This window comes from Colossoma macropomum, unplaced genomic scaffold (assembly GCF_904425465.1).
Source record: "Colossoma macropomum unplaced genomic scaffold, Colossoma_macropomum, whole genome shotgun sequence".
In the NCBI taxonomy this organism is placed as follows: Eukaryota; Metazoa; Chordata; class Actinopteri; order Characiformes; family Serrasalmidae; genus Colossoma; species Colossoma macropomum.
This window is the reverse complement of record NW_023494806.1, coordinates 21695276-21722832: the sequence shown is the minus strand read 5'-3', so window position 1 is coordinate 21722832 and position 27557 is coordinate 21695276. Positions and strand designations below refer to the sequence as shown.

Genomic DNA, 27557 nt, shown 5'->3' with positions numbered 1-27557 from the left:
ATCAACCACAGCAGCAAGAAAGGACAAACTGCTGCAGTCACAGCAGTTCACTGGCCAGGTTGGATAGCAGATAAAATGGTGATATCTGCAGTGTAGACACAACGATGTCTGGTTCCTATTACTACAACTGTAAACAACTTTGACCTGGTAAAATTTCTCTAGAAAGACAATAACACTCTAACACTGGTCTCAGCCAACATCAGACCAACATAGTTCCATCATCTAACACTGGTCCCAGCCAACATCAGACCAATATAGTTCCATCATCTAACACTGGTCCCAGCCAACATCAGACCAATATAGTTCCATCATCTAGCACTGGTCTCAGCCAACATCAGACCAATGTAGTTCCATCACCTAACACTGGTCTCAGCCAACATCAGACCAACGTAGTTCCACCATCTAACACTGGTCCCAGCCAACATCAGACCAACGTAGTTCCAACATCTAACACTGGTCTCAGCCAACATCAGACCAACGTAATTCCACCATCTAACACTGGTCTCAGCCAACATCAGACCAACGTAGTTCCACCATCTAACACTGGTCTCAGCCAACATCAGACCAACGTAGTTCCATCATCTAACACTGGTCACCAGCCAACATCAGACCAGCGTAGTTCCACCATCTAACACTGGTCACCAGCCAATATCAGGTCAATTGATAGATAAAGATAAATTTTATTTTGAGAGTTGATGTCTTTGCCTTGGTCCTTGTGCTGTCTTCAGCACTGTAAACTAAATTATGGGTAAAAGGAAGTGATTCTCATCATGTGCGGCTGGAAACCTCAACGTTTAAAGGAAATCCACATTCTGCTGTTCATGGTATGAAGAGCTGGACGGTTCTGCTTTCTATTTTTTGGCTGAAGTCTGCAGGGAGAAACACAGCACAGGAACCTAATCATGAAATCTCTCCTTTTTCTTGCACTTACTTTTAATCTGACATCAGCAGGTGAGTTCATGCTAATTACAACATACTGTATATGTAAACCTTAAGATTTAAAGGTTAAAGTTTTTTTGGAGGCTGTAAAGTTAGATACTCAGTGGTGTAGCCCTTAACTTCCTGATTACTGCTATTGCTGTAGAGCAGACCACAAACTGGTTTAATATTCCCACAGGATTTGAACAACCAGCCCTTAACTCACAGCTAAATGTACAAGAACTAGTTCTTTAAAGCTGCACTATGTAAGATGCCTGCAGCATGTTCCAAAAAAGATCATTTTTTGAAAATTCCTTTGGGCAGACTGCGCAGAATGTGGCTTGGTGTCACGCTGAAATAATCAGGGACGTCTCTGAAAAAATGCTGCATATCACTGCTGTCAGAAACAAAACCTCGTATCTCTGAAATGAAACCTTTACAATTTTTTTCCAAAATTAACACCCTGTGTAAAGGGCAACAGGCAGTTTATGTCAAAAACTGAAAAAGATGGAGATGCAAGGTTTCAACAGCAGTGATATGTTGTTCCCAAATGTGTTCTGCATTGATGGTGCTTTAATAGATGTGCAGGTTACCTGCTAATACCCTGTATACAATGACAGACCCTGGCTTAGACTTTACGCTGGTAACAGTCTGGATGGTCTTTTTTTCTCTTTGGCCCAGAGAACACAACATCCATTATTTCCATAAACAATCTGAAATGTTGACTCATCAGACCACAATACGTGGTTCCACCAAGCATCAGTCCATTTCAGATGAGCTTGAGCCCAGAGAAGTCGGCAGTGTTTCTGTATGTTGATATATGACTTCCACTGTGCATAGTACAGTCTTAACTTGCATTTGTGGACGCAGCAACAGATGATGTTTACTAACAGTTTAATTGATATTGATAGTTAATTTATGAAAGTGTTCCTGAACTCATGTGGTAATGTCCATCACAGAAGCATGCTGGTTTTTAATGCAGTGTTTTCTGAAGGGTCAAAGGTCATGTGAATGCATTTAAGTGAAATAACTCTTTGCATCTTTGAATGTTCTTCTTAAACAGTCAGACTCTTTGCTGATGCATTTCCTGTTAAAGTAGTGAGCCTCAACCCATCCTTACTCATAAAGGACCCAGCCTTTCCAAGATGTTAAATTCATCAACATAAACAGTAAATTCGGAAAAAAATAGTAATTGATTGTGTTTTCTGTACATGATGTGAACTTTTTTACACTTAGAAAATCAACCACTGCATAGAATTTGACCAGGAGCATCCAAACATTTGCATGTGACTGTATATGTGTAACTTTACAGGCTTACAGGTTAAAAATTGAGTCAAAAGAAAACAAATAGGCTGCAAACTCAGTTGACAGGCCTTAACTGCTAATGCTTTAAAGGAGACCACAAACAGCTTTAATAGTGCAGCTATACTGGTCCTTTGAAGCCATTCATTGTTTTTGGCTTATTAGGCTTAAGGAGTTTACAGAGCCTTCAAGGAGAACTCCACCAAAATTTCTGCATAGTCCAGTGTTTGTAAACAGAGTGATTCAGAGCGGTTTGGTGTGAAATGGTTCAGATGTATTTACAGTGGTGGTGATAGGAACCAGGGGTCGCCATGACTACAACACAAATATAGACATTTTATTTACTATCCACATAAACCTACAAGTGTTTTCTGAGTTATGTGGAATGATGATGATGGTAAAATAGTAATAAATCTAAAATGATAAGTTTTATTTGGGAACTATTTTGCCTCACAACATGCTGCATGTATCCCTCCACCATGAATGGATTTTAAGGCCAAAAAACTTCTCAGTGTCTCAGGCATTGGGTGGTGAATTCATAACCATTTCATGTAGTAACTTTCTGAGAGGGAGCTTTTAGAGGTGGACGTCTGGTTCCTATGCTTGGTCTGGTCATGTGGAGGCTGATGGCACAGGTGTGACCACTGGAACAGCCCTCTCCTCTTCCTGCAGTGCTGCAACAGCCCTTAAGTAACTGGAGCGCCCCCTTCTGTATCCAATCAGACCCTCCAGACACCAATCCTAGAGGAAAAGAGATTACAAAACAAAAAAACACCATACACCCCCAGGATCGTAACACTATAAGTTTCTCTAGAACAGAACGTTTCACACCAAACCACTCTGAATGACTCTGTTTACATCTCAATGGTTTAATTATATAGAACTTTTGAAAAGTCGGCGGATTTCCCCAATTCTGGCCTGAATGATCAACAAAAACCTCTGAAGACTTAGAACATATCAGTTTCTATTCGCATACATGATTATTGTGATTGTAACAAATTGTATGATTTTTCCTCAGAAAAATTTCAGTCATTCATTGTTTTCATTTTCATTTTTATAGCCACTTACTCTCTGCAGTACTTCTACACTGCAGTAACTCCAGGAATAAACTTCCCAGAGTTCTCTGTGGTGGGTCTGGTGGATGGACAGCAGATTGTGTACTATGACAGTAACATCAGGAAGATGATCACCAAGACAGAGTGGATAAAGAAGAGCGATGCTAAGGATCCAGATTACTGGAACAGAGAGACCCAGATTAGTCAGCATCATCAGGAGACCTTCAGAACCAGTGTGGATACTCTAATGCAGCACTTCAACAAGACTATAGGTAATTACAGATCTATTGACATTTTATAATGCAGCACAAAAGTTTAATTTTCCTTTTGTTCATAAAAAATAAACACTATAGCCCCATCATACGGCCACATTTAAGGATTATATCTGGTGCCATATTGCAGAAACATCCTATATTTGATCCCAAGTTAAAATCTGACAGAGAAAAATTTTTCATAATTTTGTATTACAGAAGGAAATCCTGTCTTAAGGACAGGATTTAGGAGGTTTAGTCTAGTTAGGATGTTTGTGTGATGCTGTTTTCTGATCTGGAGTTAACCTCTTATTCTCCAGGGTATATTTTGGTTTGTCTATCTGAATTAACATGACCAAATCGTAAGGCAAATTATTCAGCAAGTGCATGAAATAAATTTTTATTTTATGTATTTATTTTGTAAAAGCTCCCCTCAAATTAATAGAACATGTGTTTTATGATACATATTGCTATATGCTTACAATTTACTGCTGAAAGCCAAAAATCTTAGACGCTCTTTGTATTATTTTATAAAAATAATTTTTACAGATCAGATCACTGAAGAGACGCCACCTGTTTATAGTTTATAGCCCGGATTTGTGGAAAAATGGGTCGACTTTCAGTAGAAAAAAATTGTGACTTCAGCTTCTTTTATTATAAGGGTTTAAAATTACATCACCCATCTATTTGACTGGACAGAAGACAGTTACAGCTCTCATACGACCCAACCTTTAGAATGTAGATTATGAAATATGAAAGTTATGAAGAATATGACAAAGTGTATTTTGAGTTTTAGAAGTTAATGATGAGATTATGAAGTTAGGAACTGTTATTCTGTAATAGCTACTGTCCTGAATTCAGTCCGAACTGAAGTCGTCATGGAGACTAAACAGATAAGATTTAGGATGTTTCTGTAACACAGCCCAAGGAGTAAAACCAGGCCCATGCTCAGACAGTTTGTCACTCAGAGTTTCCAAAGGGCAACATGAATAAAACTGTTCAACTGTCAAGCTGTTCACTGAAAACCTGAAACTGCCCTTTGACCCAAATAACGTCAGACCAGCTGTGAAGCATGGTAGTGGTAGTGTTGTGGTTTGGGGCTGCTTTTCTGCCTCTGGGCCTCCTCACACTGTCATTATAGATTGAGCCATGAATTTCACACTGGACCAGAGAGACGTGTCTCATATCCTATCATTATTATTACTGGATGCACTGTGAGCACACAGTTGTTACACAAAATTAAAATTGCTAAGTGCTCATTATTGATTAACTACAGCAACTATAAAAGGCCACTTAAGTGTGAATTCTATTCCTAGTCATGTGTTTTAAAGTGTGGTTTGTTAATTAGCATTTAAATATCAAATAAACACAGCAACAGCATTCAGAAATGACATTATTAACAGAGGAAAGTAAAGTAAAGCAGAAATACTTTTTTGTTTCTACATTATTGTTAATCTACTCAAAGTGATTTCTGGTGACACCTGCTGTTGAACTGTTAGAATTACTTACTTTTTCTATTTTTCTTCAATTATTTTTAAATAAATTAATAAATAATTAAATATTAAGACTAAATGTCAAAATACACAGATTTTCATGGGAGGTACTTACTCTTTCACAGCTCTATAGTGATTCCAGTGACTGACACTGAATGTGCCTTGAAGCACGTCAAGGAAATAGAAAAATGGCATCTGTTTGTATTATTTTGCATCAGTTTATAATGCAGATGAATGAGGTTCACTGTTTCAGTAGATCACATGCTTTAATTTGTTTTATTATGCTCCAGCATTACATTCCTGTGTTTCTCTGCAGGAGTTCACACAGTGCAGTGGATGTACGGCTGTGAACTGGATGATTATGGGACTAGAGGATATAATCAGTACGGTTATGATGGAGAAGACTTCATCAGTCTGGATCTGAACACTCTCACCTGGACTGCAGCTCGTCATAAAGCTGTTATTACCAAACAGAAGTGGGAGAGTGTAAACTGGGCTGCTCAGGTGAAGACCTACCTGGAGAACACCTGTATTGAGTGGTTACAGAAGTATGTGGAATATGGCAGATCCACTCTGGAGAGGAAAGGTACAGTGATCTGAAAACCTGCTGATCATTTACTCACTGATTACTCCTCACTACATCTCACCGATGCCTCTCGTTACTCTCCCTCAGTAACGTAATACAGCAGACCCTCTGATTTCTGTAGAGGGTAATAAAACATTATCATGTTTTGATATTTTTTGTGCCACCAATGGTCATATGGATCTTAATCAGCCACTGTATAATATGTACAAGTGTTATGTTATGGCGTATTATTTAGTATCTATAATAGATTGTTCAGCACGTACTATGAATTATTCTGCATCTACTATGAATTATTCAGTAGTCACTATGAATTATTTAGTATCTACTTTAAATTATTCAGTATTTATTATTAACTAATCAACTACATGTCATTTCTCTCTCTCTCTCTCTCTCTCTCTCTCTCTCTCTCTCTCTCTCTCCAGTTCCTCCTGAGGTGTCTCTGGTCCAGAAGGACTGTGGAGCTCAGAGAGACGCTACCCAACCAGGATGGAACCTTCCAGAAGAGGAGCGTTCTGACTGTCTCACCTGAGGAGCTGAACAGGGACAAGTACTCTTGCATCATTCTTCACAGCGGTCTGGAGAAGGAGATGGTGCTACAGGTGTCTGACCGCAGAATCCTGTCAGGTAGGAGAATCTGATTCCAAGGTGGCAGTAAACCCCTCTGTACTCTCAGACTCGTTTGGTTGGTGAAGCAGCTGAAGGAGACTGACAGACTGGTGTTTCAGACAGAGGCTCACATGGAGGCTTGTTTGGTGTCGTCATCAGTGCAGTCCTGGCTGTTCTCCTCCTCTTTTCACTGTGGAAGATGATGAAGGAGTCCGGTAAGGAAAAGGAAGCTGCACACAACTTTCTTACAGGGAGACACACAGAGGTCAGACGTACGTGCGGCTGCAGTTTGAGGGCAGGCTGCACCGAGGATGACAGACCGCACGCTGGTGAGGTGCAGGGTTGAAAATGAACACTGAAATCAGACATAAAGACATTCAGGGCAAAAGAGAAGAGTTCAGTGATAAGGAGACAGTGATGTTAGGGGCTGCTCAGATAACACCTTTCTACACTGACCTGTCAGCAGGTCTCCTTGTGGCGATTCCTCCAGTGGAATGGAAACCAACCCATCAGATATTATTATTGATATAATCACATAAAATGGTTTAATTCCAAACTGTCTTAAAATATTTGAACTTTTTCAATGTAAATCAAATAAGTAAAACTCAGGGCTGGACTGGGGGCCTCCAAAACAGGCTGACATTGAAAGTTGGTGTTAAATGAGAGGCACAAAGAGTCTCATGAATCTCGTACATATCTAAAACATAGATAGCTAGCACAGCTGAGTAACCCCCCCAAAAGGCCAGGGACCGCCAGCAGGCCCAAGTTTTATTACTCACTTCTATAACCTGAGGCTATAACCTACAGTTCAGCGGTGAATAGGCAGGCACAGGTGCTTGGTACAGTCAAGGATCGCCCTTGAGATCCCTTTATTTTCTTTGTCTACATCGTGCGACACGTCCACATGTCTGTCAGTTGTTTCCGGTCCAGTCTGGATTTTGGAGGCGAGGCCCACTTGGCGTGTTGGAGTTTGAGTTGGATCTTGACACAAACCAGGTAGTGGTCTGAACTGCATTCAGGCCCTCTCATGGTCTGGACATCCTTCAGCGTCAAGCAGACTCAGGTGTTGATCAGGATGTAATCCAGTACAGCGGAATCCTTGCTAGATGGATTTCACCAGGTTAGTTGCTGTTTTGTCGGGTGTTAGAAGTAGTTGAAGTACCTAGAAGTAGGTGTTCCCGACAATCAAACTGTTTGAGGCAGTGAAGGATAGGAGGCGCAGTCCAAATTTATCCATGGTCGTCTCCCAGCCAGTAGGTCGTCTCCCATAGTGCTGGCGCATCGGCTGCCCCAGTTGTGGTAACATTTGTTGCAATCAATTTTAATTCAGAATTCATACGGTTGCTTGGCTAGTTTCCCCAATTTGCTGGTTCTGATCACCTCGCCAGAGTGACCACCTTCTTCCTTGCGTAGCCGTAGCCTTAGGACCGGCCTTGGTGGAGTTAAGTCAGGCCCAGTGTATTGTACCAAAGAAGTTCATTTTTAGGTTGGAACAGTTTTTAGGTTGGAACAGTTAAATGAGAGGTTCCAAAAAATCAGTTATTTTAGCCACATTAGCCTTTTTACCACAAATAGCTCAATTTGTTTTTTACGCCACATTTTGGTTAACTGGTCCATAATTAGTCAAAGTTTAGCTTAAACAACTTACTTCTATTCCCTCCTAATATTGGCCGTTATTATATCAATGTGTTCAAAGTTAGAGTTGAAAACACATCGACTTTTACCTGACTTCAGACTTAAACCCCTTACCTTATACCTTAATTATGTTTATTTAATGTAAACTAATGATTGAATTTATCATTTTGTCACTAACAAAACAAGCATAACACTACCAAAACTTTACCATATGTTTCAGCAGAACTAAAATACGCAGCCAGGACATGACTAACAAACACAGCTCTGGACAGCTGTAATGCTCCATCTATACAAATACTATATTTCATTTCAGTCACTTCTAGTAGCGTTATCAGCACAGAGTTCCTAACCCCGCCTCCCTCTCTCTCCTCCAGAACCTTCAGACGAGTCTGTGTTAACCAAGGTCATCTTCTCTCCAGTGGATTATGAGTCTGCAGGTCAGTTTGAGAGCTGAGACTGTATGAATGGCAGGACATCTTTCACCTGTGAATCACTGTTGTTTTTATATTTGTCTTTACAGAAATGAAGTAGAGAAGAGGAGAAGATGAAGAACTCAGATCAGATGATTTTTAATGACATCTTCACAGCAATCAGTATTGCAGTGTTGGGTTTAGAATAAAAGCTGCATTTCTGAATGTACACCTGATTCTACTGTAAAGTACAGGAAAAAGATTATCTACCACAGGCTTGAACAGAACATAGAAGTGAATTCAGTTTTGGGTTCAAATGGGCTAATTGGTCTTGAACAGTAAAATAGCCAAGTTACTTACCAAAGTTCTTTTAGTAACAGTACTGAGACTGTGTACTGTACAGAGAGGCCAATAGAGGGTGCCAGAAAACAGATGGAGAAGGTCAAACTATATACAGTAGAACTGAACACCTGAACACATTGATACAGGGAGATTCACTCGAAAGTGGCCCCGAATATTCTGTAATAACTCACTCTAGGACGAAGCAATCTGAACGAAACTACATGCACTGTGCTCCTCAGTATATGGAGCTTCCAACAAGCCGGGATGCTCCTGTGTCAGAACGATGAGGTAAGCGCCGGACACCCGTCGCAATGTTTAACCTCCGTTTGCAACTTCCAGGTGCATACCCCCCGTACCCCTTCATGTGTCTGGCAGAAAACAGAGATCACTTCCAGCATCACATGTAATGTAATCGATTACACATACGTCAAGGTATGTGGCGGATTTTTCGGTTCAGATGGCTTCATCCTAACGGGAGTTACAACAGAATATTCAGGGCCTCTTTCGAGTGAATCTCCCTGTATATTATCCAGTGGTGAACTGTCAGAGCTGTCAACTGTATAAGAGCTGGGCCTTCGGTTCAGGCCATAAAGGTCAAAAATCAGTGAGGACATGAGAAATATATGGATCACATATATACTGTCCGTCTGACACGTCTGATACAAACATACAAAGACTTTTTAAAGCAAAAAAATCAAAGTGAAATGAAAAACCTTCTAAACATCAAGCTAGTATATATGAGCAATACAGGCCGTCCATATATGATTGAAGTTTTCTATCAAATATTATTAAATATATCAGTTACACATACTGTATGTTTGTAAATGTTGATCTTTGACCAGAAATAAATTTTCCATATTCCAAAATGGCTCATTTCAAATAAGTTGGCATATATGACACATATACAATATGTCCAAATATGACTAACATAAGCTGGATATAAGGGAGATCCATATATGCTAATGTATGTCATATATCAGAAACCCATATACGGCCATATATCAGCTGCTACTACTAGCAGATACTGAACACCTGCAGAGGCTTTGAGGGAAGCGTGTGATGATGTAGACGTTCAGTTAGCCGTGACTTTGTCTTTCATTGTAATGAGGCCGTGAGGAGAAAACGAGGTTAAACCTGCAGCTCTTTGCTCAGTTTTTAACCACAAACTGTCTTGTGGAACTTTCAGTGGTGACGATTCTCATGACAGCACTGTACTCATAAAACAGCTACTGGCTCTCAGATTTTCAGACACTATAGTTAAATATAATAGTTAATCTTTTTGTGCTTCATTCCTGGAACATTTTACCCCATAAATTTTCAAAAACCTGAAAACCAGTTTGAAATCAGGCAGGTGGTGCAGGTTAGAAGACAAGAACATGTATTTATTAACACGCTGACTCTGATTTAATTGTTGTAGCTAACAGCTTTCAGAAGGTATTCAGTTTATTAGGAGGCCCACATGATCAAACAAGGCCATGTACCAAAAGAGGAATTCCAGTATTTTTTTAAATTCCACATAATTAAATATGTAAGATGTAAACAAAGCCGTTCAGAGTGGTTTGGTGTGAAACGCTCAGTTCTGGAGGAACTTACAGAGTCACATTGTTCACAGTGGTGGTGATAGGAACCAGACGTCCACCTCTAAAAGCTCCCTCACAGAAAGTTACTACAGTAAATAGTTATGAATTCACTGCCTGATGACTGAGACACTGTTTTACAGTACTCTCTAATACTGGATGGATACATGCAGGGTGTTGTGAGGCAAAATAGACCCCATTGAAAACTTATTATTTCAGATTTTCCACTATTTTCCATCATCAACATTCCATATAAACTCAGAAGACTCGTGTAGGTTCACTGGTGGTTCTGGATAGTAAATAAAATGTCTATATTTGTGTTGTAGTCATGACGACCCCTGGTTCCTATCACCACCACTGTAACGACATCGAGTACAAGTCAAGACCAAGAGTTTTAGTAGTCAAGCCTGAGTCAAGACTGAGATCAGAAATGGCCAAGACCAAGACAAGACCGAGACCAGATTAAGATTTTTTTCAGAAAAAAATACTAAAAATGAAATTTGTACATTTAGCATCATTACTTATATATACTATTATATACTGTTATATACTATTATATTATATAATGTAAAATCTAACATGAACTATATAGCTTATAATGTTATCAGATTGTCTGTTATGTGTTACACATAAAATAGGAAAAAACAGCTAAAAATACAGCAGAAAATAGATTAACTACAATTAATGATGTTCTACCAAGAGATCTGTAAACAATGTGATATGAACAGTAAACTACAGCTCTGTTACATTATTCTTTTGAATAATAGTCACATGAACAAATGCATGCTCACAAATTGTGTGATCACCTGTGAGAAAAACATAATCAAAAGCCAAAAACTGCAGTCATGTGAAAAAAAATGTAATCATGTGGAAAAATATGTGATCATATATTAAAAAATTGTAATTATGTGAAAAAGCCATTCCATGTGTAAAAAGGTGATCATGTGGAGAAAACCGTATGATCACATATGAATAAAAACAATCACATGCAGAAAAAACAATGAAAAAAAGTGACCACATTTCAAACAAAGGTATAATCACCTGTAGGAAAACCTGTCATAAGAAAAAATATGATACATGAAAAAACATACAATCAAGTGAAAAAACCTGCATGATCACACTGTGAAAACAAAACACATGATTATGTGAAAAAATGTATCGTCACATGAAAAATACGTGATCTCATGATAACAGTCATAAAAATCAGAAAATCAATAAAGCATGATTTTCAACCGGGGTGCTAAAATATTTGCACACAACTGTATAAAGAAGAGTGAGGAGACTATTTCTGATCTCTCTTCTGATTCAGATCAGTTCACAAAACTACGTCCTGCTAATGTCTTGGTGTGATATAGACGCCAAATTACAGTGGAATTCTTACGCTGACTTTGCAGACATAACAACATGTTTAAGATCTCGTGGGACCAACAGACGGGTTTAGTTTTTATTTTACATCTTAATAATTCAGAGTGAGATGCTACAACATGGTGTATTTGAGGACTGGACCGTTAGGGTCATTATGAGTTTGTCTGAAGACTGTAGGCCGGTCTCTGGACAAGAGTGTACAGGAAGAGTCTGGAAAGATCAGCGTGTAGTATTTCTTCTACAAGGAGATGATAAATTTATGCTTTTGAACAGCTGGGTTTAGATATTTATTGCTGTCTGAATAAGGGGGACGGACGTGACCCTCTTCCTGTAAATCTACCACACTCTAATGACGGCTGGTTGAAGCAGAGAGCTGTGAAACTCTGTCTGAGCTGAATAATCTGCACTAACATACAGTGAATCATGAAGTCTCTCCTTTTTCTTACGCTTAGTGTTCATCTGGCATCAGCAGGTGAGTTCAGTTTAGCTATATAGACAGTAGAGTACAAATCATACTAGTGTTTATTATATCTAAATATTAATTACTATGCCATATAATTGTGTAATACTTTGTGTAATACTATTACTAAATACCATATGTGTATTAAACTAAATGATATGAAATAGAACATGTTCATCATAGTTACTTTTTACCATTTTACTGCTTAATTACTATGTCATATGTCATGTTGTGCATCTGAGAAAATCACTTATATTAGAATAAATACGAGTAATATTAATACAGTAAGTAGTGACTGTATGTGTGTTAATGTGTTTGTTTAATGATTTCCAAACCTCTCATCGAGGAAGTCTGGTAATTCATTAATTATTAATTATAGTTATCATCTAATACCAGCTTTATCTAATCAACATATCATTACATTAAATCAGGTGAGCTGCTGGGATAATTTAACACATATATGTGATGAACCAAGATTTGTTCTAACTAGCACTCAAGACATCAGCCGCTTTCTGAAAACAAGAAATTCTTGTTACACTTAATAAATTTGACTGTATTTATTTTTATTTGTATTTATTCTAATGTTATATAGTGTTGTTATAAGTACAAACATAAGTATCCACTGCTGAGAAGATCAGTGGTTTTAAATGATGTGCTCTGGTTCCTTTTGCACAGCATATAATGAAGGTGAGCAAGTATTTAAAGATTTTTGATTTTGTGGTTTAATAAACTTCCAGCTTCAAATTTACACACATAATATCTTTTGAAATTGTAGTTTTAATATGATCAAATATATATATATATATATATTATATAGTATAATATAAAAATTGTATATATATATATATATATATATATATACAATTTTTATATTATACTATATAATATTTTTTTTTGATCATATTAATAATATATATCGAAACACGTTTCCCTTTACTTTGTTTTGTCACTGTGGAAATAAAAGCTTGAAAAAGTTCATCTACAGGAGATATAATAAGTCTTTTCAATCTCTGTTGGTTCGTTCTTCATGAAGTTTTGACACAGTGTAAACGGCAGCTTGTATGTTGGAATTATAAAAAATAATGTCAAAAATAATGTAAGATATGTATGTAATATGTTGTATATATTGTCTCTATTGCTCAAAAACCTCATATCTCCATTTTTGTCATTTTTCATTGTTTTGCATAATTTAAAACTCCAGCCATGTGTGTGTGTGTGTGTGTGTGTGTGTGTGTGTGTGTGTGTGTGTGTGTGTATCTTATTACTATTAATTGTATTTTTTTTTTCTTTTTACATTTTTAACATTTTGGCTCATAATTTCTTGTCTTGGTTCACTTTTTTGAAGTTCATCTTAAAGTATTATAAACTCTTTTATTCTCAACGTGAAACTATGATAAATATCAGTAATGAGAAACAGATATTGCAGTGTTGACCTTTAGGGCTAAAAGGCCAAATCAAATTTAAATTTAACTTAAATTTAATTTATTTGTATGAAATGTAAATTTTTTCTCTTGGCAGTGAGTCACTCTCTGCAGTACCTCTACACTGCAGTAACTCCAGGAATAAACTTCCCAGAGTTCTCTGTGGTGGGTCAGGTGGATGGAGAGCAGACTGTGTACTATGGCAGTAACATCAGGAAGATGATCCCCAAAACAGAGTGGATGAGGAACAAAGAGGATGAAGATTACTGGAACAGTGAGACCCAGATTAGTCAGCGTCATGAGGAGAACTTCAGAACCAGCGTGGATAATCTAATGCGGCGCTTCAACCACAGTAAAGGTGAACATGAACACACAGAGCTTTAAACACATCTAATACATAAAAAAGGATAATGTTCACTTCAACATACAGTTTGTATATAGAAAATGAATAACGCTTAACTGCACAATGTTCAACATCAGTATCATAAAAATGATTTTTGTGTTTTGAGAAATTATTTGAATATGTTTGTTGCCTACAAGCAACATTGTACAACAGTGGAATGGATATAGTTAGTATCAAGTGATGCAGCTGAGGGAACACTGCAGTTATTGTTTAGCTTTTCATGTTCCTTTAATTATTTAGAATTATTTTTGTGTTCTTGTTTATCTCGGAAATATACTCTCAGTATTTAATGTGTGTGCAGTACTAGTGGTTAGACGCCTGTTCTAGTCAATTCTTTAATTCAGCAACAATATTTTTTGCTACTCTTGTCAGTAGATCATATTTAGAAAAGGCTAAATATTTGAAAATGACTTGATTCTTTTTATGTTTAGTACAGTTCTTTTATTCTAGTACACTTCTGTTATTTGTGGTTGTCAGTGATTCTTTAGTGTGCAAGAAATCAAAACATTACTTCACACAGTTACATCATTTTAACATGGTTTCTTTGGAAAAAATTAAATAGATGTTGAAATAAATAGTTTTGGTATTTAAAGATCAAATAGTGTAGTTTCGCCATATTTAGATTAAAATTTTCTGTTTTTATATGACACACTTCTTTCCACTGAAGAAGGCAACATAACCCAAAATGACCATCTAACTCATGAAAAAAAATAATAATCAGGTCCATTTTATAAAAGAAAAGCTTCAAGAAGAAAAGAATCAAGCATTTTTTAAACATTGCTCTCTCATAATGCATCAAACTGAGGGTCGTATTTACAGTTTTTCTTTTATTTCAGTTAACAAATTTCCCAATTTACCTAAATATGAGTGTATTTTGACAAATAAACACACAGCATGAATATATTTTGTGCCAGCAGTGCACATTTATTCATCTAGACACAGAGTTGAATATTACAATACATTTTGTTTATATTGGCAATGACAGGCCCATTTACAGTAATGATAGTTTGGACACCCCTGGGTGGGTTGATTTTGATTTTCTAGGTGAAAATAAGCTAAACATCCTCTACAGAGACACACTTATGAACATTCTAATACGCAATTAAGGTTCAGTTACTGAATTTAGCATAAAGAAAAATAAAATATAAAATGTTTAAATAAAAAAAAACATAAAAAGCTTTTAAATTAAAACATAATTAAAAAATAACGGCACATTTGTTGTTGTATTTTCCCTGAAGGATGAGGATGTGTTAACTCATTTACACTTAAAAAATCAACAAGAAAATCAACATGAAATTTGACCAGGGGTGCACTCACACTTCACTGAGACTCTTGGAGAGCCCCCTAGTGGCAGGAACCCTGAAACCTTTCTCCTTTCCCCCTCTTATAGGAAGGCCTAACTGTGCAACAAAATATGTAATAAAATCCATTGAAGTGTCAACATGTCAGCTCTTACCTTTCATGCCCTCCACTGTTACTGTTAGTTCACTGTTAATGTGAATTTAATGGTTTAATGTGTGAAGTAAAGGTTACTCTCTGAAAAGTTCATTCTACCCAAAGCACTGCATTCAGTTCAAAAGGCAAATCATCTCGTCATGTTATCTGATCTGTTTTCCGTCTTGTCTGCTGTACTTTAATCCAGAAATGACCCCTGTTTGAGATGGTCAGGGTTAGTCAGGGTTTCTTTCCTGTATTGTGCATCAATATGAATGAAGTGTGTGTGTCTCTGCAGGAGTTCACACAGTGCAGTGGATGTACGGCTGTGAACTGAATTATCATGGAACCAAGAGAGGTTCATACATGCAGTTCGGTTATGATGGAGAAGATTTCATCAGTCTGGATATATTCACTCTCACCTGGACTGCAGCCAACGCTAAAGCTGTTATTACCAAACAGAAGTGGGAGGGTGAAAACTGGGCTGCTCAAGTGAAGAACTACCTGAAGAACACCTGCACTGAGTGGTTACAGAAGTATGTGGGTTACGGCAGATCCGCTCTGGAGAGGAAAGGTACAGTGATCTCACCCTCATCACTGAAAACCTGCTGCACATTCATTGATTATTAGAGACGTCCTGTTTCAATTTTTTTTACCCCCTGGACCAAATAATTGTAAATGTGGCTCTGAACTGCTTCAGTGTTATAATAATAATTTAATAATGTATGTAACAGGGTCATTATACTATTTGGCTAATTCAGTTGGCTGCAATATACTTTTAAATGCTGCATTTATGCATTTATGCACATCATGCCTGATATGTGCAGAATAATGTACCACCTTATGTCTTTTTTTGTTTTTGTGAATTGCTTATTTATGGGCACAGAGCTATACAGAACTATGGAAAAGTCAGAGGCCACCCTTCAGTTATTAAATTTCCAGTCAAAATAGCCTTTAAGTACAAGTTATTCATTATTTAGAAGATATTTCTGAGGAGATTAGATATAAAATAATTCACTTATACAAGGAAGAAGAAAGTCAAAACAGTAAAAGCTACTAAAGCTACAGACAAATGGGGCTTCGAAAACCACCTGCAACATCTGGTAGACCACCAAAACTGTCCCCATCAGGTAAACAATACTGAAAGCTTTCATCTTTGGTAGAAAGGCCCCCTGAACACAGGCCCGTATACAAGCACATACCCTGCACACCCAGACGCTACACCACTGATCACTTTAGTGAAACTACAGAAGTGCATTTCCTGTAGAAAATGCAGAGTGATGGCACAGCTTAAGCAATTTCATGGTATTGCTAGGTTGTTCTTAGGTGATTGATAGCGTGTGTATCTGGTGGTTGCTTAGCTGTTGCTAGGTGGTTGCTATGGCATACAAAGTGATTGCTAAGGTATTGCTGGGAGATTGCTAACTAGTTGCTATTGTGCCTCTGATGGTTGCAAGGGTGTTGCTAGGTAGTTGCTGTGGTGTTTCTGGGTGTGGCTACAGTGTTGCATGGTGGTTGCAATGGTCTCCTAGATGGTTGCTAGGGTGTTGCTAGGTAGCTGATAAGCTGTCCCAGGTGGTTGCTAGGGTGTTGCTTGGCGGTTGTTATGACATTCCAGGTGATTGCTAAGATGTTGCTAAGCAGTTGCAATGGTATCTCTGATGGCTGCTTGGCAGTTGTTAGGTGGTTGGTATGGTATCCCAAGTGGTTGAAATGGTGTTGCTTTGTGGTTGCTATTATATCTCTGGTGGTTGCTAGGGTATGTCTCGGCAGTTGCTATGGTAGTCCTGGTGAATTAATGGTTTGCATGCAGCCTCAATGTAATCAGTGTAAATATACAGTATTTATACCAACATGCTGAGTATTTCAGTTAAATGTAAAAGCTTCCACTGCCTTTTTTGTCAGAATATTACAATTATTATTAAATCTCTCTCTCTCTCTCTCTCTCTCTCTCTCTCTCTCTCTCTCTCTCTCTCTCCAGTCCGTCCTGAAGTGCACCTCTTCCAGAAGGACTTTTACTCTCCAGTGGTGTGTCTTGCTACAGGTTTCTTCCCCAAAGCAGTGATGATCTCCTGGCATAAGAATGGAGCGTAGCTGTATGAGGACGTGGAGCTCAGAGAGATGGTACCCAACCAGAATGGAACCTTCCAGAAGAGGAGCGTTCTGACTGTCTCACCTGAGGAGGTGGACTGGAATAAGTACACCTGCACCGTTTATCACAGCAGCCTGGAGACGTGGATACGGGTGTCTAAACGCAGAGTCCTTCAAAGTCAAAGTAAAGCGATTCTAAATGGGAAAAATCTGCTCTCGTTTTTAGAATGATTTGATTGGTGAAGTAGAAACAGGACGCTGACCCAGATTTAACACTGTGTTTCAGGCGGAAGCTTATTTGGAAAAATCTTCCTTGCAGTTGCAGCTGTTCTTCTTACTCAATCATCAATTTAGCCAAATTTAGTTAATAATTGGGGTCAAGCTGCATTTCTTTCAGCATAAATCAACAACGACAAGGAGTTGTTGTGCAGTAAACTTCACCAAATGCAGAAAGATTACGGATCCACGCTATCAAAAGGGTGGACTGGGGTCCCGAAGGTCCCAAAGGCAGCTGTGCAGCACTCCCTTCATATCCGAATGCAGTGTTTTTTGACAGGGTGATTGGCTATCAACACATCTGAACTTTAGTTTTAATACTCCTAGGATTTTCTGACTCCGTGTTTTAGATGAGGCTGAAGTCAGTTTCCAAATATTATGACATCTATCATTGAAATTATCCAGTAATGGTAACATGACACTGTTATATTACTGGACAAAAGTCATGACATCTGCCATGACATGCTTATCGCATGGTTATGTCAACATTATGTGGCAAGGTTACTTTAGCTTTGTACTAGCTAACAGCTAACTTAGCAGAGAAAGGCTAGTTTCCAAGGTTTGGTTAGCTGACAGCTTTTCACCTTCATTTCCTCCTGTCAAAATGAGAGGCTGACAGAATGAAAACTTCTGTCTTAATTTAATGTTAAATGTGACAATTATTACAGTTAATATACTGTAAACTAATGCTAAGTTCCTTATACCTCGTTTCATTTTATTTTTTGCTTTTTGCCACTGTGGTCCATCTTTTAGCACCTGAGTCATGATAACTGCTACATTAGTAAGCAATGCTAAAAGTATTGCACACTGCAGAGCAATCCTTGTTGTGTCAACCAGCCCCCCGAATTAGACTGCTGTGCAGGATTAAACAGGCCAATCTCTGCCCACTCTATGAAACCACTTGAGATTAGGTGATTACATCAGTTCCTCAGAACAATGTGGTTAAACTGCATTGAAATTATAACTGCAATAATACTATGAACTTTTAACTTATTATTTATTAGCAACTAGAATATTAGCATGTAATTTTTAGGTAATTATGACTTGTTAACACAATATTAGACTATTATTACCCACTTACTGCCAAAATACAAAGTAAAGTGCTATCGATTCTTTCACTTGGTCCTGTCCCCAGCGTTGCGTAAACAAAGTTATGCTCGTGGGTAAAAGGAAGTGTTTCTCATTGCGCGGCTGAAGATCTCACCTTGTGCTATTTGCGGGGTGAAGAGCCGGACAGTTCTGCTATCTCTTTCTTTGCGTGACGATTCACAGCGCAGGAACCGAATCATGAAATCTCTCCTTTTTCTTGCACTTACTATTAATCTGACATCAGCAGGTGAGTTAATATTAATTACAACATGCTGTATACGTAAACCTAAAGGCTTACAGGTTAAAGGATGTTTCAGAGGCCAGCACTGGTGATAGCAGGAGTCTGAAATGTTTGCTCAGTTTGTGTCTGGCTTATTGTCATATTTAATAGAGTAAATATATATTTTTGTGCTAGAATTGTCTTATTTTTTAGCAGTTTGCAGCCACTCCATTTTCAGTGGTGTAGCCCTTAACTTCCTGTTTACTGCTAATGCTTAAAGCGGACCACAAATCGCTTTAATGTTGCCACTTCATTTGAACAAACAGCCCTTAACTTGCAACTAAATGTACAAGAACTATTCTTCTAAAGCTGCACTATGTAAGATTTTGTAAGTTTTTCATGAAAACTGAAAGAAGTATCATTACTGAGCGAGGAGAATATAAACAGGCTAAAATGTGGTGAGTGTGCGCTGCTGCGAGTCGCCCTGTAAAGCCTGAAATAATCATTTAAAAGTCAGAGGTGTCAAGTTTTTCACACCATGTTGTTTGGTTTTACATAGTACCCTCACACACACAGCCTCAAAAAGAAGGTCCAGCTCGATGTTTAGGCCTCAAATCTCAAAATCAACTTTATACCGATGAAGATATGATGACAACAGTAGACATTTCACTCACATCCTCAGAAGACGCTCCTTCACAGAGTTTAGACTGAGTTCTCTTTAAATTCTCTTTCAATACTCAGATTCATCCCCTCGGGGAAGGGGGCCAAAGCTCAACCCCCACTGCTTGCAGTTACACATTTTCACCAGAGAGGTCTCCAAATCCGAAAAACTGAAATGCAATACTTGATGTTTCACCTTATGTCTGGATGCTCCTTTCTTTTTTAGCTCTCAGAACTCAATGTTGATTATTTCTATAATCTGAAAGGCTGACTCGTCAGACCACAAGACATATTATCACTGTTCATCAGTCCATTTCAGAGGAGCTCAAGCCCAGAGAATTCGGCGACGTTTCTGGAAATTGTTGATGTATTACTTCATCTGTGCACAGTACAGTCTTAAGTTTTGTGGAAGCAGTGATGGGCTCTTTATTGACTAAATGTGGTGATATCCATCAAGCATGCTGGTTTTTAATGCAGTGCTGTCTAATGGGTCAAAGGTCACAATCATTCAGTTGTGGTTTTTGGCCTTTTCCTTCATGCACTGAGATTTTTGTGGATTCCATATCTTATGGTGATATTACGCACTGTAGAAGATGAAATGACTAAAATCTTGGTCAATTGCTCAGTGAGGAACAGTATTTTTAACAGCTGTGTTATTCGCTGATGCCTTTTTTGGTAGTCTTAAACATCCTCACTTATAAAGAACCTTTCCTGGATGCTCCTTTTATACCCAAGCATGATTGCATCGCCTCTTTCAGATGATTTTCAAACATTTACAGAGCACATTTACATTTACATTTACAAAGGGGAAATCCACCAAAATGTCTGCAAGTTTCATAGTTGAGATGTAAACAAAGTCATTCAGAGTTGTTTGGTGTGAAGTGGTTGATTGTAGAGACTCAGATGTCTTTACAGTGGTGGTGACAGGAACCAGGCATCGCCATGACTACAACACAAATATAGGCATTTTATCTACTATCAAAACCACCAGTGAACCTACACGAGTCTTCTGAGTTTATATGGAATGCTGATGATGGAAAATAGTGACAGTCTGAAGTAACAGGTTTTAGAATAAGAATTCTTCTTTAACAATCATGGCATGAATGATCAATATAAACTATTATTATGAATCTGAATACTTTCAACATTTCAGTTTTATTTCATGAATATTCTGATTGTCTCAAATTTTTTTTCCTTTAGAAAAATTTCAGTCACTTTGTTCATTTTTATCCTGACAGCGTCCCACTCTCTGCAGTACTTCTACACTGCAGTAACTCCAGGAATAAACTTCCCAGAGTTCTCTGTGGTTGGTCTGGTGGATGGAGAGCAGTTTGTGTACTATGACAGTAACATCAGGAAGATGATCCCCAAAACAGAGTGGATGGAGAAGAGTGATGCTGATGATCCAGATTACTGGAACAGTGAGACTCAGATTAGTCAGAGTCATCAGGAGACCTTCAAAGTTAACGTGGCTACAGCAATGCAGCGCGTCAACCAGACTGCAGGTAATAACAATAAATGTTTTCATAAAAAATAAACACAATAGTCACATGACACAATCACATTTTTAAGAACATGTTACAGAGACTTCTAATCTTTGATCCTAATTTCAGATCTTTATTTTTTCAAAATTTCGTATTTCAAAAGCAAATCCTGTTTTAATTTAGAAAACAGATCTTACCTTACAAATTCTTATCTCCAGTTAGGAAATAAACTACTTGATCGTGGCCAGTCATGGTCATGGTGAGCGCCCCCTGCTGCATTTTAAACAGCAACACATTCAATTCAGTTGCCTTATTATTTACCACCATCACTGCAATATTTGTCACTGCAACATTAACACATGAAGGTAATGAGGAGGGAGGTTGGAGATCGTGTCCACAGGGATTTCTGAGTTGTAACATCTTCATGCTAGTTATAGTGAACATGTTATGCTACCTGTCACAGCTGTCTAAAAATGATAGAAACAGAAGACGTTAGGACACCACTGAGGTTATTACCTTCAGGTCATACTGACTAAACAGGTAAGATTTCAGAGTTAGGATGTTTCTGTATTACAGCCCCTGGGGGAAGAATGAAGAGGCCTCTGCTCTCAAAAAAGGATGTAGATGCATGACAGTGGTGTCAGACAAAACCCCTGAAGATAAGGACTATTGGTGCGATGTGTGCTCTGAAGAAAGAAGACAAAGGTTAAGCTGTTTGCTGAAAACCAAAACTGCCCTTTGACCAAAAGAACTTCTAGCCTGCTGTGAAGCATGGTGGAGGAAGTGTTGTGGTTTATTTCACACTGTCATTATAGATGGAGCCATGAATTTCCAGCGAGATGTGGCTAACCTTGTATTATTACCTTTAAATTCGCTGTGTGTGTACATTTATAACAAAAGTTTGATCATACAGTGCTTTTTATTGATTGCTTTAACCAGACGAACTATAAAAGGCCACTTAAGCATCAAGTATATTCCTATTTATGTGTTTTAAATAATGGCAGTTTGTTTATGTGCATTTACATACCAAATAAACGCAACAACAGCATTCAGAAATCAGACGATCAGATCAAAAGACAAAATACACAGATTTTCATGGGAGGTACTTTCACAGCACTATAGTGATTGCAGTGACTGACACTGAATGTGCCTTGAGGCAAGGAATTAGCAGAAAACTCCATCTGTTCATATTATTTTGCATCAGTTTATTATGCAGATGAATGAGGTTCACTGTTTCAATAGATCACATGCTTTAATTTGTTTTATTATGCTCCAGCATTACATTCCTGTGTGTCTGTACAGGAGTTCACACAGTGCAGTGGATGTACGGCTGTGAACTGCATGATGATGGAACCAAGAGAGGATACATGCAGTTCAGTTATGATGGAGAAGACTTCATCAGTCTGGATCTGAACACTGAAACCTGGACTGCAGCCAACGTTAGAGCTGTTATTACCAAACAGAAGTGGGAGGGTCTGCGTGAAGCAGCTAAACAGAGGGCCTACCTGGAGAACACCTGTATTGAGTGGTTACTGAAGTATGTGGGTTACGGCAGATCCACTCTGGAGAGGAAAGGTAAAGTACACTTACCCTCATCACTGAAAACCTGCTGATCATTTACTCACTGATAACTCATCAGAATGTGGAGGACAAACATCTCACTGATGCCTCTCTTTACATTCAGTCAGTGTAATACAGCAGAGCCTCTGATTTCTGTACAGGGTAATAAAACATTATCATGTTAGTTTAGTGTCTGTTAGGTTGCAATTTGCAGTAATTACTCTATTAAAATTCAGGTTGGATAAGCAGCTGAACTCCAGAAGAGAACAGTGTTTAAGTGACGCTGGGTTACTTCACCAAAGGATCCTCATTCCTCATATTTAGAGAGATCATTAGATTTCTGCATTGGCCCATAGCTCCCACATCAGAGGCTGCTTTTCCACTATTGAGCCAAATGGTTCTCAGGGCTGTACTGGGTGGTTCTGCGCTGGTTCGGACTCATGAGGCCGGTTTCTGTTTCCATCTGTTGAAACACTAAATCAGAACCATGAAATACCCAAGAAAACTATGTAAATGAGTGGCTAACTGCTAACAAGCTAGAACCGAGCCTGTATTGGGGTGGGAATGTACTGCACACTTGCTTTAGCTTAGCCTGGCAAGCTACAGCTTAAAGCACTACAGAACAGGGCAGATTTTAGCTTAGTGTCACTCCACCATCAACCGCTGTTGTAAGTTTTTATCATCTGTACTTGTGATAGCAGAGCAGTGAGTCGAACTGAACCTGCACTGGGGTGTTTGGATCTCTTCAGCTATGCTAAGTTATCTAGGAGAGAAGAGCTGGCTAGCATTAGCTTAGCTAGGAGGCTCCAGCTTCAGACACCGGAGGTTATTTCAGCTTTCTGTCCCTCTAACATCAGCCGCTCAACTTCTCTTCCTCAAAGCTGAGTCATTATCATCTAAACTTGTGTCAGTAAAGCTTTTGTTAGTCAGAATCAAACCTGCTATGTAGTGACATCATCCCAACAAATGGTTCTGTGGCCCTGAGTACGGTTAGCTAACCGTGCCAAAAAACTGGGCGAGCCTGGTTTTAAGTGTTCCGTGTTGGACGGCATCCATGTGGAAACGGTCACTCTCCAGAACCGTTTGGCCCTGCAGTGGAAAAAAGGGCCATAGAGTCCTTAGTGAGTACTATACCAGTCCCCATACTGCGCCGCTTTTTCAGGGACATCAGTCAGTCAAATTCCACTTTTTTTAAATATGCAAGTGAAAGTAAGTAACACACTGAGTTAACATATTGAAAAAAAAATGAAATGTGCCATAAGAACATTTTATGTCCTATTTTTTTCACAGTATGTTAAATTCAGTAAATAAACAGTATGTGTCATTTCTCATTTCTCTCTCTCGCTCTCTCTCTCTCTCTCTCTAGTCCCTCCTGAAGTGGACCTGTTCCAGAAGGACTCTTCTTCTCCAGTGGTGTGTCATGCTACAGGTTTCTTCCCCAAATCAGTGATGATCTCCTGGCAGAAGAATGGAGAGGATCTGCATGAGGAGGTGGAGCTCAGAGAGACGCTACCCAACCAGGATGGAACCTTCCAGAAGAGGAGTGTTCTGACTGTCTCACCTGAGGAGCTGAACAGGAACCAGTACAGCTGCATCATTCAGCACAGCAGCCTGGAGAAGGAAATAGTGCTGCAGATGTCTGATCTCAGAATCCGTCAAGGTGGGAATCGGATTCTGAAGGGAAAAAAGTCTTTAAAAGTTTATTTGTTTTTGACTGGTGAAGTAGAAACAGGACACTGACCCAGATTTAACACTGTGTTTCAGACGGAAGCTCAAGCTTTAGAATCATCTTCATTGTATTTGCGGCTGTTCTTCTGCTCTTTGCGCTGTGGATGATGGTTAAAGAGTGTGGTAAGGAAACCAGAGCAGATATCAGTAAACATGCAGTACTGTGAAAAATTGTTCATACCCTTCTGATTACTTCTGCTTTAGCAAGTTTGTCACATGAAACTGTTTCACCAATATTTAACATAAGACAAAGACAACATAAGTAAACAAGGAGTACAGCTTTTACATTATTTCATTTATTGAAGGAAAAAAAATGGTTTAACACCGTCCAGCCTCAACTGTTCAAACAGCCAAATTTAGTTTATAACTGGCATCAATGGATGGGTTTTGTGCAACATCATCACAGAGACACGAGCACAACTACAGGACAGATGGCAACAGAAAGCGGCGCTCTTTATGGCAGAAATCAACAATGACAAGCAGCTGTTGTGCAGCAAACTTCATCAAATGTTTAATATCACGCCCTACACTGCAGTAGATTACTGATCCAGGCCATCAAAAGGGCAGATTGGGGTCATGAGGGTCCCAAAGGCAGCATAGTCTGTGCAGCGCTAACTTCATGTCTGAATGCAGTGTTTTCTGATAGGGTGATCAACACATCTGAACTTCACTTTTAATACTGGTAGAATTCTCTGACTCAGTGTTTTAGAGAGGTTGAAGTCAGCTTCCAATTCGCCAGCTTCTTGTTTGTATTTTTCCATTCCACCTTAAATGGTGCCTGAGCGGGCAGTGACCTGAGGCACCAGAATGGACCTGCTGCACCATTTAAGGTGGAACGGGAAAATTCAAACAAGAAACTGACCTCAGCTTCATGGAATTTAGGCTATCGAAATATCCTGGATACAGTTTTACACAGAGTAAAACTCAGGTGGTCTCATAAAGACTTAGTTGTAAAATGTCCACCTTGTCTGTGCCCTTTGTTTATATTTATAGTAGTTTAAGTATGATCACCTACAGTCTGTTGTCATCAGAAATTTGGATTGGTGTCAGAGTAAACTTTATAATCCCGCTGTTGTTTTTACGTTTGTCTTTACAGAGAGGACGTACAGAGGAGGACAATGAAGATGAAGAAGATTCAGCATTTCAGCAAGTTCAAGCTTTTCTTTCAGTATCAGCATTTTTTATTTGCACTTTTGTGGTCAGTCTCACATTTTTAAAACATGTGTTTTTTGTTATGAAAAGGCAACATTAACCTTTGTTATCGGAACATAAAGACATACAAATAAAGTCTGTAAATAAAGTCATGAATCATTTCTTCCACTCTGATCATTCATGATACCAATACTGCACTGGGTTTATAGTAAAGGATGAAGTCTTGATTTTTTATATTAATTTTTTTAATCTTTGATGGATGACGTCACATATACTGAAATAAGTTTCCATGAATTTAATATAGCAGTTTATACACGCCATTCTGTCCACCTGGACCGTTAATCAGATCACAGCTCAGCGAAGAACTGTAGAAGCTTATAAATAGGCTTACTAATCATGATTTTTGCAACCAGAAATCAATACCAGCATTAGATATAAATGAATTGATGAGCACTGTGGAAACTGCCAATGAACACCTTAACACCTTTTTCATTCAATCAGTAGAAGAACTTGCAGCAAATGTTCAATAGTAGCACCATCAATGAAGGATACATCAATGTATTTTATACATTATGCAGGCAAATCAAAGTAAACTTTAGTAAATAACTCCAAGGTCGGAGCTTCTGATCAAGCTTGTAACTACAGAACAATATCAGTTCTTTTAGTTGTACTTGAAAGCCGATGCCAGATCACCGTCAGTTGGCTCTCATTAAGGGCAGCATGAGCACCTGAGCCGCCCCTGCTCCTTGGCTTGGCCACTGGGATTGAATATGAGGCATACTGAAGTGGCCTCACTGCAGGACCGAAGGCAGTGCCTGGAGGTGGGGCTTGGGACTCGCGCACCATCCACAAATCCCTCGTTGATCTCAAATCCCCGCCATCGTTGTGAGGCTTCGTCTCACTTGGGGTTCGGGCCTTCCCGCCAGCTCTCTTGTTCAATACGGAACACGTCTTTTAGTTTCCAACTAAGGTAGGATTTTGTATTTTACAGGACGGCTGGCGACCCTATCTGGCTATTACACTTAGCCAGCTATGCTAGCTGAAAGCTCATCGCTAACACTAACACTGCCCACAAACAAGTTAGCCTTCACCGTTTTTACCAGCTGGATAATGTATTGGTTTAAACAGAGCTTTTAGATGTTGTGTGAATTTATTACACAGTGCACTCATGGTGACATGTGTGAGTACAGAAACCACTCAAACACAACTCAGTGGTTCTAGATACGTTTTTATTGACTTATTTAAGGGAGAAATCTCACTCACTCACTCCTTCACTCGCATCCATTCCTTCAGGGCCTTCTTTATTTCCTTCTCCCAAATCTCCTCTTTCCTGAGCTCTTTTCCTCCTGCGGCTCCTTCTTCCCCTCTTTCTTCCCTTCTTTTTTCTCTGCTTTCCTCTCTTTCTCTCTTTCACACTCCAAATTCCTTACCCTATTCTCCTCCTCTTTTATCTGCTTTTGCAGCTCCTTACCCTTCTTTTCCTACTCCTTCCTTTCTTTCTCCTCTACTTTCCTTTCTTTCTCCCTTTCACGCTCCGAATGTCTCACCCTCTTCTCCTCCTCTTTTATCTGCTTTTCAGCTCCTTATCCTTCTTCTTTTCCTGCTCTTTCTTCATTTCTGTCAGTTCTTTCTCATCTCCTCTCTTTTCTATTCTCTTTTCTCTTTCTCTCTCCAGATCTCTCACCTTCTGCTCCATCATGGCCTTGTAGCCACACATGGCCTCCATGAAGTCCTGTGCTGTCCTCATTATCTCCTCCTTTTCTGCTCTCCACGTCTCTCGTTCCTCCTGCGTCTGCTTCTCCATCCTGGACAGCCTCCAGGTCCCTCACCTTCTGCTCCATCATGTATCTGTTGCTGGACATTTTCTTCATGTATTCCTCTGATCTCCTCATTATCTCCTTATTTTCTGCTCTCCATGTCTCACGTTCCTCCGGCATCTCCAACTCCATCCTGGATAGTCTGTCTTTCATCTTACGGTTTTCTCTCTCCAGGTCCTGGCAGTTTGTCAGGAGGTCGAATTCTGCTCCTCGTCCGGCCTC

General features: G+C 38.9%; 2 protein-coding genes and 1 pseudogene across 2 annotated transcripts; all 3 read left to right on the top strand.

Annotated features, from left to right (window-relative positions):
- Positions 1 to 902: 902 nt before the first annotated feature.
- LOC118796661 (H-2 class I histocompatibility antigen, Q9 alpha chain-like) lies at positions 903 to 6150 on the top strand. Its single transcript, XM_036555669.1, has 4 exons — positions 903 to 951; positions 3281 to 3547; positions 5336 to 5605; positions 6028 to 6150. The coding sequence occupies exons 1-4, from the start codon at positions 903 to 905 to the stop codon at positions 6132 to 6134; spliced, it is 693 nt and encodes a 230-aa protein (XP_036411562.1). The 3' UTR covers positions 6135 to 6150.
- A 5813-nt stretch (positions 6151 to 11963) lies between these two features.
- LOC118827710 lies at positions 11964 to 17580 on the top strand (annotated as a pseudogene).
- A 1220-nt stretch (positions 17581 to 18800) lies between these two features.
- Positions 18801 to 25488, top strand: LOC118827709 (H-2 class I histocompatibility antigen, Q9 alpha chain-like). Its single transcript, XM_036599148.1, has 5 exons — positions 18801 to 18961; positions 20833 to 21099; positions 22381 to 22653; positions 24005 to 24298; positions 25463 to 25488. Exons 1-5 carry the CDS (start codon positions 18913 to 18915, stop codon positions 25486 to 25488), a joined length of 909 nt encoding a protein of 302 aa, XP_036455041.1. The 5' UTR covers positions 18801 to 18912.
- The last annotated feature ends 2069 nt before the right edge of the window (positions 25489 to 27557 follow it).

What these genes read in the sequence shown, in the direction of transcription:
- LOC118827709 (XM_036599148.1), top strand. Translation starts at nt 18,913, where the DNA reads ATGAAATCTCTCCTTTTTCTTGCACTTACTATTAATCTGACATCAGCA. An exon ending in TATTAATCTGACATCAGCAG is followed by an intron (nt 18,962 to 20,832) that starts GTGAGTTAATAT and finishes TTATCCTGACAG; the next exon opens with CGTCCCACTCTCTGCAGTAC. An exon ending in GCGCGTCAACCAGACTGCAG is followed by an intron (nt 21,100 to 22,380) that starts GTAATAACAATA and finishes GTGTCTGTACAG; the next exon opens with GAGTTCACACAGTGCAGTGG.
- LOC118796661 (XM_036555669.1), top strand. Translation starts at nt 903, where the DNA reads ATGAAATCTCTCCTTTTTCTTGCACTTACTTTTAATCTGACATCAGCA. An exon ending in TTTTAATCTGACATCAGCAG is followed by an intron (nt 952 to 3,280) that starts GTGAGTTCATGC and finishes TCATTTTTATAG; the next exon opens with CCACTTACTCTCTGCAGTAC. An exon ending in ATCCACTCTGGAGAGGAAAG is followed by an intron (nt 5,606 to 6,027) that starts GTACAGTGATCT and finishes CTCTCTCTCCAG; the next exon opens with TTCCTCCTGAGGTGTCTCTG.